The 11,573-nt window shown below is 70.2% G+C and overlaps 1 protein-coding gene across 1 annotated transcript; it reads right to left on the bottom strand.

Moving 5' to 3' along the window:
• Nucleotides 1-938: 938 nt before the first annotated feature.
• On the bottom strand, nucleotides 939-9,881 carry RAP1GAP (RAP1 GTPase activating protein). The gene is given in 21 exon segments (XM_082328812.1): nucleotides 939-1,030; nucleotides 1,112-1,179; nucleotides 1,259-1,340; nucleotides 1,419-1,512; nucleotides 2,882-2,956; nucleotides 3,043-3,217; nucleotides 3,220-3,298; nucleotides 3,795-3,932; nucleotides 5,800-5,886; nucleotides 5,960-6,031; nucleotides 6,118-6,273; nucleotides 7,187-7,316; nucleotides 7,395-7,495; nucleotides 7,573-7,656; nucleotides 7,748-7,801; nucleotides 7,881-7,959; nucleotides 8,037-8,131; nucleotides 9,109-9,294; nucleotides 9,402-9,440; nucleotides 9,558-9,605; nucleotides 9,689-9,881. Coding segments are annotated over 20 exon segments (1,842 nt in total). The 5' UTR covers nucleotides 9,597-9,605; nucleotides 9,689-9,881; the 3' UTR covers nucleotides 939-1,021.
• Between the last annotated feature and the right edge of the window lie 1,692 nt (nucleotides 9,882-11,573).

Below are 11,573 nucleotides of genomic sequence, written 5' to 3' on the forward strand. Positions count from 1 at the left end.
GGGGCTGCAACACCCCCACTTTGCTCAGCGCCCTTTGCACCCACGCCGGCACCCCCAGCATCGCCGGCACCCCCCACCCGCGCCCCAGCCCCTGGCGCTGGGGCTTCCCAGAAACCAGGCGGTACCGAGCTATGTTTAACCGGTCCCGGGGTGCTTCGTGGTTTTGGGGGGTTCGGGGAGGGGGGGAACCGCGTTTTCTTGGCCGGGGAGCTGGCGCGAAGCCGGTGGCCGCCGGGGCTGGCGGCCAAATGCCGCTCCCGACGCCGGGTTGGCCGCCAGAGCCGAAAAAAAGGGGTTTTTCTTTTGGGGGGGGTGAAGGCATCGCCCGCCACAATTTGGGGTACCCACAGCACCCCAAAACTAGCGAAAAAATCAAAGCAAGGCTTTGCTCAGCCTGGCTGCCGCAAAAGCCCCAGAATCTGGGTAAATGGCCCCAAAATTCGGGTAAATGACCCCCAAAATGGGCAGATTTGGGGTGTTTTTAAGACCACGTGGAGCATCAGCCCCTTGGGGTTTTGGGGCCCCCCCCCAGATATCGGGGACCCCCCAGCCATAGCGATAAATAAACCTTTATTTTATACAGGACTCACGGGAAACACAAACACGATTTTGGGGGGGGCTTGAAAAAAATAATCCCCCCACCCCCAAAAATTCCAGCATCCGACCCGTTCCGGAGCTTTTTTCCCTTAAAATAAAAGGGGGGGGGGGACAGGGGGAGCCCCCCTTTGGGTTTGAGCCCCCCCTTTTTTTGGGGGGGGGTGCTCAGGTTGGACCCGCTCTTCATTTTGGGGGAGCCCCCCTGTGTGGCCTGGGGTCACGGCGGAGGGGGGGCCCTTCGTGGTGTCTCCCCCCCCCGGGGGTATTTGGGGTGACAGAGATTGTCTGGGGGGGGACACCCCCATTTTTTGGGGGGGTCCCCCCAAATCCTGCATCGGGGACGATGGCTTTGGCTCCTGGCACGGGGGGGTGGCACATGGAGGGGGGAGCGAAGCGGTGACCCCCCCCCCGGCTGGGGGGGTGACTATGAGCCCTGTGCGGAGGGACGTCAGTGGGGGCACCCCAGTATGGGTGCCCCCATATCGGGGTGCACTGGGGGGGGGCACAGCCTCACCGGGTTATGGGGGGGCCGCTCCAGCTGGATTTTGATCTCGGGGCAGGGGGGGTCGGGGGGCCGGCAGCCTGGGGGAAAGGGGGGGCCATGAGCACCCCGGGGGGTCCCCCAGCCCCGCGGCGGCCTGACGCCCCGGTGATGGGCTACCTGGCGGGCTACCGGGGGGGTCATCCGGCCAGGGGGCGTCGGTGAAGGCGTCGCGGTGGGTCCCCGAGGGCGAGCGGTTCTCCTAAGGGTGCAGGGGGGGGGTCAAAGGGGTGCTGCCCCCCCCCCCCCGGCACCCAGCACCCCCCTTGGCGCCCCGTACCCTGCCCGGCTCGCTGGGCTCCTCGGCGGCGCTGCCGAAGCTGCTGGCGCTGGAGGAGGAGCGGGAGAAATCTGGCGGCTCCGGCTTCTCGGCCCTGCCGAGGGACAGGCCCCAAAGGCAGGGACGGGCTGGCACCGCGCCACGTGGCCACCGCCATGGCCCGCCGCGACGCCGCGCCGTCCCCGCGACACCCCGTCCCCACGCCGCGCCGTCTCCGGGACGTCCCACCCTTGTGCCACCCCGTCCCCACCCCATCCCTGTCCCCACGCCATCCCATCCCCGGGATGTCCCACCCTTGTGCCACCCCGTCCCCATGCCATCCCATCCCCGGGATGTCCCACCCTTGTGCCACCCCGTCCCCACGCTGTGCCGTCCCCGGGACGTCCCACCCTTGTGCCACCCTGTCCCCACCCCATCCCTGTCCCCACGCCATCCCATCCCTGGGATGTCCCACCCTTGTGCCACCCCGTCCCCACGCCGTGCCGTCCCCGGGACGTCCCACCCTTGTGCCACCCCGTCCCCACGCCATCCCATCCCCGGGATGTCCCACCATTGTGCCACCCCGTCCCCACGCCGTGCCGTCCCCGGGACGTCCCACCCTTGTGCCACCCTGTCCCCACCCCATCCCTGTCCCCACACCATCCCATCCCTGGGATGTCCCATCCCTGTGCCACCCTGTCCCCACCCCATCCCTGTCCCCACCCCACCCCATCCCTGGGATGTCCCACCCTTGTGCCACTCTGTCCCCAGGCCATTCCACCCCGTGATGTCCCAGCCCCGTGCCACCCCATCCCCACGTCCCTCGTCACCACACCAACCTGTCCCCATGCCACCCACCCCAGTGCCCTCCAGTCCACGTCACCCTGTCCCAGTGTCACCCTGTCCCAGTGCCCCCCAGTCCCCGTGTCACCCTGTCCCGGTGTCACCCCATCCCAGTGCCCTCCAGTCCCCGTGTCACCCCAATGTCACCCTGTCCCAGTGCCACCCCATCCTTGCACTGCCCCATCCCAGTGCCCTCCAGTCCCCATGTCACCCTGTCCCAGTGCCCCCCAGTCCCAGTGCCCCCCAATCCCAGTGCCCCCCTGTCCCAGTGTCACCCTGTCCCCGTGTCACCCTGTCCCAGTGCCCCCCAGCCCCCCATTCCCCGTGTCACCCTGTCCCAGTGCCCCCCTGTCCCAGTGCCCCCCTGTCCCAGTGTCACCCAGTCCCCGTGTCACTCTGTCCCCGTGTCACCCTGTCCCAGCGCCCCCCTATCCCAGTGTCCCCCAGTCCCAGTGCCCCCCTGTCCCAGTGTCACCCAGTCCCCGTGTCACCCTGTCCCAGTGCCCCCCAGTCCCAGTGCCCCCAGTCCCAGCGCCCCCCTGTCCCAGTGTCACCCAGTCCCCGTGTCACCCTGTCCCAGTGCCCCCCAGTCCCAGTGCCCCCCAGTCCCAGCGCCCCCCGTCGCGGTGCCGGTGCGGGACCTGTCGGGGTGCCGGCGGCTCTCGGGGGAGCTGTGTGCGGAGCAGGCGCCCTCGGGGGCGGCGGCGGGGCCGTCCCTGGGGCGGGGGGAGGCGGCGGGCGGTGAGGTGACACCGGGAGGGGACAGGGGCCGGTGCCAGCCCCCCCCGGTCCCGGCGCTCACCTGCCGCCCGGCGCCTCCTGGATGCTCTCGATGCCGATAGCGCTGGAGCGGCGGGAGCCGAGCGGGCCCGGCCGCCGCCTCGACGGGCTCTTCCCGGGCACCAGCAGCGCCTGCGGGCCGCCGTTAACCGGGGACCGGGGGGGGGGGGGGGCACCGGGGGGCGCGTGTCCGAGCCGGGGGTACCCACCTCTTCCACCGAGCCCAGCCCGATGGCGCTGCCGCGGCGTCCCCGCCGGCTCCCGGGCACCAGCAGCGACTGCGGGCGGCACCGCGTCACCGCCCCGGGGGCACCGGGGCTCCGGGGGGGCCGGGGGGAACCGGGGGGGACCGCGGGGGACCGGAGGGGACAGCGGGGACCCGGGGGCACCGGTGGGGACCGGGGGGGGACCGGGGGGCACCGGTGGGGACCGGGGGGGACAGCGGGGGACCGGAGGGGGCGAGGGGGGACCGGGGGGGACCGGGAGGGGCGGGGCCGCGCCGGTGAACGGGAGCTGCGGAGGCGGGAGGGGCTTGCGCGAAGGGGGCGGGGCTTGAGAGGGGGCGGGGTTTCCGCGCCGAGTGGGGGTGTGGCTTAGAGGAGGGGGCGGGGTTAGAGAGCTTGGGGGGCGGGGTTTCCCCGGGTGGGCCGGCGGGCTGGCTGGGTGGTGGGCGTGTCCTGGCGGGCGGTGGGCGTGTCCCGGGGCGGGGCAGTCCCGCCGGCAGCGCCCGGTTCCCGCCGGGGGCGGGGGGGGGGGGCGGCCCCCGGGCCCCACCTTGAAGGACTCGAAGAAGCCCGGGGCGGCGGCGCCGTTGTCGGGGCGCTCCTCGTCCGGGCCCAGCCCCAGCATGGCCTGGCTGCGCGCCTGCAGCTCCTCGTGCAGCGTCTCCAGCAGCGCCGCGCGCGTCCGCTCCTGCGCACCCGCGACCGCTGCCACCCCCCCCCCCACGCACCCCCCACCCCACGCTGCCGGACCCCCCCCGCCCACCCACGGACAGCCCACGCGGCGCGCGTGGCACCCGCATCCCGCACAGCACCCGGCGTACGCAGCACCCACGCGCGCAGCACCCACGGCACCCGTGTGCGCGGCACCCACAGCAGGCGTGGCCCCCCCCCCCCCCCCCCAGCCCATGCACAGCACCCACCCACGCAGCAGCTACACGGCGTGCAGCACCCACGTGCATGCCACTGCTGCAGGCGTGTCCCCCCCCCCCCCCCCCCCCCCCGGCATGCACAGCACCCACATCACGCACAGCACCCCGCGTACGTGGCACCCACGTGCACAGCACCCACCCACGCAGCACCCACATCACGCACAGCAACATGGCACCCACGTGCACAGCACCCAGCATGCACAGCACCCACACACACAGCACCCACACACACAGCACTCACGGCAGGCACAGCACCCACATCACGCACAGCACCCAGTGTACGTGGCACCCACGTGCACAGCACCCACAGCCACAGCACCCACATGCACAGCAACCAGATGGCACGCAGCACCCACGTGCATGCCACTGCTGCACACACGCCTTCCCCTGCACGCACAGCACCCAGTGTACGTGGCACCCACGTGCACAGCACCCACAGCAGGCGTGGGTCCACCCCCCCACCATGCACAGCACCCAGCGTGCACAGCACCCACCCACACAGCACGCCTGCAGGCGCAGCACCCACGTGAGCAGCACCCACGTGAGCAGCACCCACATGCGCAGCACCCAGACAGCGTGCAGCACCCATGTGCATGCCGCTGCTGCTCACACACCTTCCCCCTCCACGTACAGCACCCAGATGGTGCACAGCACCCAGTGTACGTGGCACCCACACACACACAGCACCCAGTGTGCACAGCACCCACCCATGCAGCACATCCACAGCCACAGCACCCACATGCACAGCACCCAGACAACGTGCAGCACCCACATGCATGCTGCACGCCTTCCCTCCCACCCATGCACAGCACCCAGATGGTGCACAGAGCACCCGCAGCAGGCACGGCACCCACACACCCACACACAGGCACTGCTGCAGGCACGGCCCCCCCCGTGCACAGCAGCACCCAGCGTCCATAGCACCCACACACAGAGCACCCAGCGTACACGGCACCCACGGCATGCATAGCTCCCAGTGTACACGGCACCCACGTGCACAGCCCCTACGTTGTGCACAGCACCCACACGCACAGCCCCACTGCATGTGCAGCACCCATGGCACTCACGGCACCCACAGCACTGCTGCAGGAACAGCACCCATGGCATGCACAGCACGTACAGCACCCACAGCATTGCCGCAGGCATAGCACCCACAGCACCCACAGCGCCATTGCACGCACTGCACCCACGGCATGCACCACCCCACATCCATGGCACCCACACCCACAGCACCCACAGCCCTATTGCACCCACATCACCCACGTTGTGCTCAGCACCCATGGGCCCCACAGCAGGCACAGCACCCACACCCACAGCACCCACAGCACCCACGGCACGCACAGCCCCGTTGCACGCACAGCACCCATGGCACGCACCACCCCACGTACACGGCACCCACAGCACTGCTGCAGGCACAGCACCCACAGCACGCACAGCCCCATTGCAGGCACAGCACCCACATCCACAGCACCCACAGCCCCACTGTGTGCCCAGCACCCACGTTGTGCCCAGCACCCACAGCCCCACGCCATGCCCAGCCCCCTTGCAGGCGCCCCCGCCCCCCCCCCGAATCCCAGCACCCCCAGCACCCCGTGCTCAGCACCCAGCACCCACGTTTGCACCCACCTCCAGCTTGGCGAACTTCTCGGCCTTGTAGCAGGCGTACTCGGCGTTGATGAGCTTCGTCAGCAGGAACTCCTGGAACTCGGGGCCCTGCGGGGGCGAGGGGCGGCCCTGGGTGGGTGCCACCCGGGGACACCCCCCAGCAGCACCCATGGGCGCTCACCTTCCTGAAGACGGCGGGGTCGGGCAGTGGCGGGCCGAAGAAGGGCACATCGTCGCGGGCGGTGACGGAGACCTGCGGCGGGCGGGCAGGGTGGGTGACGGGGCGCCCCGCTGCCCCCAGCACCCCCTGGGGATGGGGAAACTGAGGCACGGGGGTACCTTGTAGAGGGTGCCCTGGGAGGCGCCCCGCTCCAGCTGCACCACCACGAAGGCGTGGAGGAAGTTGGAGGCGATCATGTCGGGGACGAAGGGGGTGTTCTCGTCCTGGAAGACGACGGCCACGATGTCGTTGCCGATGTGACGCTTCCGCTGCAGCTGCGGGGACCGGGGGGACAGGGGGGGACAGGGGGAACACGGGGGGGACAGGGGGAACGGGGGACGAGGGGGACGGGGGGGACAAGGGGGACACAAGGGACGAGGGGGACACGGGGGATGGGGGGGACAGGGGGAACAGGGGGGACACGGGGGACGGGGGGACACAGGGGACAAGGGGGACATGGGGGACACGGGGGATGGGGGGACAGGGGGGACACGGGGGATGAGGGGGACACGGGGGATGGGGGACAGAGGGGACACGGGGGACAGGAGGGACACAGGGGATGAGGGGGACACGGGGGATGGGGGGACACAGGGGACACGGAGGACAGAGGGGACATGGGGGACACGGGGGATGGGGGGACGGGGGGGACGTGGGGGACACAGAGGACAGGGGGGACATGGGGGACAGGGGGACATGGGGGACACGGGGGACAGGGGGACAGGGGGGCGGTCACATCAGGGGGGCAAAGGGAGTGGCAAACGCTGTACTCCATAGGTGTTCCCCAGCACCCATGGGTGCCCCTGGAGGTTTTGCATCCCATAGGCACCCTCCCAGCACCCCGGGGTGCTCTGCTAGCCCCTGCCTCCCATAGATGCCCCCCAGCACCCATGGGTGCCCCTGGAGCTTTTGCACCCCATAGATGCCCCCCAGCACCCATGGGTGCCTCAGGATCCCCTGTGCCCCACAGACACCTCCCCAGCACCCATGGGTGCCCCAGGAGCCCCTGCACCCCATGGACACCCCCCAGCACCCCAGGGTGCTCTGCTAACCCTTGCACCCCATAGAGGCCCTCCAGCACCCACAGGTGCCCCGCCAGCCTTCCCACCCCACGGGCGCACCCCAGGACGCCCTACGCTCCCCATTCCCCGAGCACCCACGCGTTGCCCCCAGCACCCATGGGTGCCCCACCTGCTGGGCGTCCCCCTCGGTGTAGGGCAGCTTGGTGGAGACGTGGAACATGATCTCCTTGTCGCGGAAGTGGCAGTAGATCGACTCGCTGCCCGTCTGCCCGTGGGTCACGTCCAGCCCCCCCCGAAACCTGGGGGGAGGGGAGACAGGCACCCTGAACCTGGGGCCCATGGGTGCCCCCCCCCCCCCCCAGCACCCCATCACGCACCCCTTGAAGTCCCGCAGCTGCACCCGTTGACCCAAGACGTCGAGGAATTCGGTGAACGCCGGGCTCTCCTCCGTGGTGCCGAAAAGCTCCTCCTCGGAGGTCTGCGGTGGGGTGGGGATGGGTGCCAGCACCCACCCGGGACCCCCCCCCACCCCAGCCCCCCCACCCCACCCCATACCTGCCCCAGTTTTTGGTAGATGACCCCAAATTTGAAGTGGTTGCTGAGCACGTGCTCGTCGAAGGCGAGGATGAGGCGGGACGCCTGCGGGGGTCGGGAGGGGGCGGAGGTTGGGTGGGGGCACCCCGGGGTGCCCCCCACCCATGGGTGCCCATGCCCTCCCCCCCCCGTTCACCTTGGGGTAGAGCACGGGGTAGAAGCGATCCACGTTGACGTCCTCGCACACCAGCTGCGGGAAGGATGGGTGATGCCATGGGTGGCCCAGGGCGGGGGGCACCCATGGGTGCTGCCGGAGGTGTTGCACCCACCTTGGCCATCTGCACCACGTTGGGGAACTCGGCCAGGCAGGAGATGGGCACCACGTCGTGCAGGGTGCGGGCGCGGGTGCTGCGGGGCGAGGCGGGGGTCAGGGTGGCTCCCTGCCCCCAGCCAGCACCCATGGGTGCCCCCGGCACCCCGCTCACCGCAGCAGCAGGTGGAGGTGCTCCTGCTCGTCGTACTTGAGGGAGAAGACGAGGTGGCCCAGCGCCGGGTCCAGGGAGTAGTAGTTGAAGTGCTCCTGCGGGGAGGGGGCCAAGCACCCATGACCGCGCCAATGGGTGCTCTCGCTGGCAGGCACCCATGCCATGGGGCACCCATGCCCATGAGCACCAATACCCATGAGCATCCGTGCCTATGGGGCACCCATGGGCCACCCATCCTACAGACACTGGTAGGGTCCCCATGCCCATGGACACCCATGTCCACAAGCACCCGTGCCACGGGGCACCCATGTCCATGAGCACCCATATGCATCAGCACCCAGGCCATGGAGCACCCAGGTCCATGAGCACCCATGCCCATGCATGTCCACACCCATGTATCACCCATGTCATGAGGCACCCAGGTCCACGAGCACCCATACCCATGGGTCTCCCATGCCCATGAGTCTCCCATGCCCATAGATGCCCACACCCATGTCCATGAGCACCCATATGCATCAGCACCCAGGCCATGGAGCACCCAGGTCCATGAGCACCCATGCCCATACATGTCCACACCCATGTATCACCCATGTCATGAGGCACCCAGGTCCATGAGCACCCATACACATGAGCACCCATGTTTATGGGGTCTCCGTGCCCATGCCCACCCCTCCCCATGGGGCACCCATGCCCATGAGCACCCATGCCATGGGTCACCCAGGTCCCTGAGCACCCATCCCATGGGCACCCATACTTAAGGAGCCCCCATGCCCATGCACACCCACACCCACGGGGCACCCATGTCCATGAGCACCCATATGCATCAGCACCCAGGCCATGGAGCACCCATGTCCATACATGTCCACACCCATGTATCACCCATGTCATGGAGCACCCAGGTCCATGAGCACCCGTACCCATGGGTCTCCCATGCCCATAGATACCCACACCCATGTCCATGAGCACCCACATGCATGAGCACCCATGTTTATGGGGTCTCCATGCCCACCCACACCCCTGGGGAACCCACCCACCCCAAGCACCCACGCCTGGAGCACCCACGGGGCCTCACCTTGCCCAAGAAGTGCTTGCGGTAGATCTTGGCCGTGTGGTTGCCCTCAAGCCTCGCCCGGGTGCTGGGTGCTGGGGTGGGGGGGGACTCGGGTGCCCCGCTCAGCTGGTGGTTGGTGCCCTCGATCCAGTAACCCCCAAACTGCGGCAGGAGGATGAGGGGGAACGGCCCCTCCCGGCCCAGCACCTGCACCCACAGCCGAGGTGGGTGCTCCGGCCACCCACCCACCAACCCACCCACCCAGCTGCTCGCCTGCCCTTGCACCCATCTCTGGAGGGGAGCGGGCGCTCTACCTCGTGCACGCTGGGGTAGGGGATGTAGTCCTCCTCCGTCTGCAAGACAACGGGGTGGGTGAAGGCCACGCTGGCACCCGTGGGTGCTGGGGTGGGTGAAGGCCACGCTAGCACCCGTGGGTGCTGGGTGCGTGCCCCCACCCCAGCGGCGCCTACCTTGAGTGGTGGGGGGACGGCGTGGCGCTGCTGGGCCATCCTGCTGCCCTGCGGGAGAGGGGGGCTGTGGGTGCCCGTCACCCCGCCTCGGGATGGGCACCCTTGGGTGGGGAGCACCCGGGGGGCCTTACCTCGGGGTGGGGTGGCCGAGGGGGTGGCGGTGCCGGCTGGAGACACGTCTAGGTGGCGCGGGGGGGTCCGGGGGGGGCCATGGCGCTTCCTGGGGGAGAGGAGAGCTCCCCCACAGCCCCTCGCCATGACGCCTGCCCGCTCAGGCAGCGCCGTTACCCCTGAAGCCTACTGATGGCAGCAAGCCAAGCGCCACCTTGCCGGCTGCCAGCAGCCAGCGGGCCAGGAGCGGCGGGTGTCGGGTCACAACCTGGGGGTGCTGAGCCCCCCCCAACTCATCGCACCCACCCCCCACCCCGAAGGGCGCCCCCTGCAGGCCGGAGGTGGCGCCGCGCGGGGCAGCACCACGGACAGCGGCGGGCACCGGCAGCGCCGAGCACCGCCCGCGGCGGGGACACGGCGACACCGGCCCCGGTGCAAACCCGGCCTGGTGCAAATGGGTCGTCCCCCCCCCCCCCCCCACGCCGTGCAAACACACCCCGGCCGCGTGCGAGCCTCGTGCAAGCACGAACGCTTGTGCAAACGCGCCCCGGCCCTGCGCAAACACGTCAGCGTGCAAGCGTGTCCCCGGTGCAAAAGGGGCCCTCGTGCAAATGTGACCCATCCCTCTGCAAAGGCGATGCTGGTGCAAACACCGCTCTGGTGCAGACACGAGCCTGGTGCAAACGAGCCCTGTCCCTGTGCAAACACAACCGTGGTGCAAACACGTCCCTGGTGCAAATGTGACCTGTCCCTGTGCAAAAGCGACCGCGTGCAAGCGCACCCCTGGTGCAAAAGTGACCCTCGTGCAAATGCACCCCATCCCTGTGCAAACGCAACCCTGGTGCAAACACCGCCCTGGTGCAAGCACGACTGCGTGCAAGTACGGCCCTGGTGCGAGTGTGACCCATCCCTGTGCAAGCACGACCCTGGTGCAAGCACGACCCTGGTGCAAAGGCGACCCTGGTGCAAAGGCGACCCACCCCTGTGCAAGCACGACCCTGGTGCAAACCTGTCCCCGTGCAAACACGACTGGCGTGCGAAGGCGGCCCTGGTGCAAATGCGACAATGTCACCCGTCCCCGTGCAAACACGACCCTCGTGCAAACGTGACCCGTCCCCGTGCAAGCGCGGGCCGCAGCGTGACCCCGCCGGGCAGTGGGGATGTGCGGGGTCCGGGGGGGCTCCCCCATCGCCCCCCCCAGCACCCAAGGGTGGGGGGGAGTCCCGGGGACGGGGGAGCACCGGGGAGGGGGGGTGACCCAAATGTGGGGCGGGGGGGGGGGGGGCAGATTGCGGGGACTGGGCCGGGGGGGGGCAGATGATGGGGCCGGGGGGGGCAGGTTTGGGGGGGCAATTGATGGGGGAGGTATTTGGGGAGGGGGGGGGTGGGGTACGGGGGGGGCTGATCCCCCCCCCCCCCCGCGCTGCCGGTACCGGCAGCGGCTGAAGGTCACCGGGGGGGGGGACACCGGCGGGGGGGGGGGTGTCTCTCCGGGGGGACCCCGGTTCCCGGTCCCCGCGGCGCGGCACTTACCGGAGGGGCGGCGGGGCCGGGGCCGGGGCCGGGGCCGGAGCGGAGCCGGTACCGGAGGAGCGGAGCGGAGCGGGGGCCCCGCCGCTCGCAGCCACCGCGCCGCGTCACGTGCGGGAGGGGCGGGGCGGGCCCCGCCGGGGGCGGCCGGCACCGGGAACCGGCACCGGAACCGGCGACCGGGAACCGGCACCGGGAAAGCGGCACCAGAACCGGGAAGCGGCACCGGGAGCTGAGCCTGGCGCTGGGAGCGGTGCCACCCCCGGCCCGGGACCCCCCCGGCCCCGGTCCCCTCCTCCGGGCCACCTGGGCATCCCCGCCCCCCCCCCCCCCCATCCCGGATTTGGGACCCCCCCAAATCCCCCCCGCTCCCCG

Source organism: Platalea leucorodia (genome assembly GCF_965183815.1).
Source record: "Platalea leucorodia genome assembly, chromosome: 17".
NCBI lineage: Eukaryota > Metazoa > Chordata > Aves > Pelecaniformes > Threskiornithidae > Platalea > Platalea leucorodia.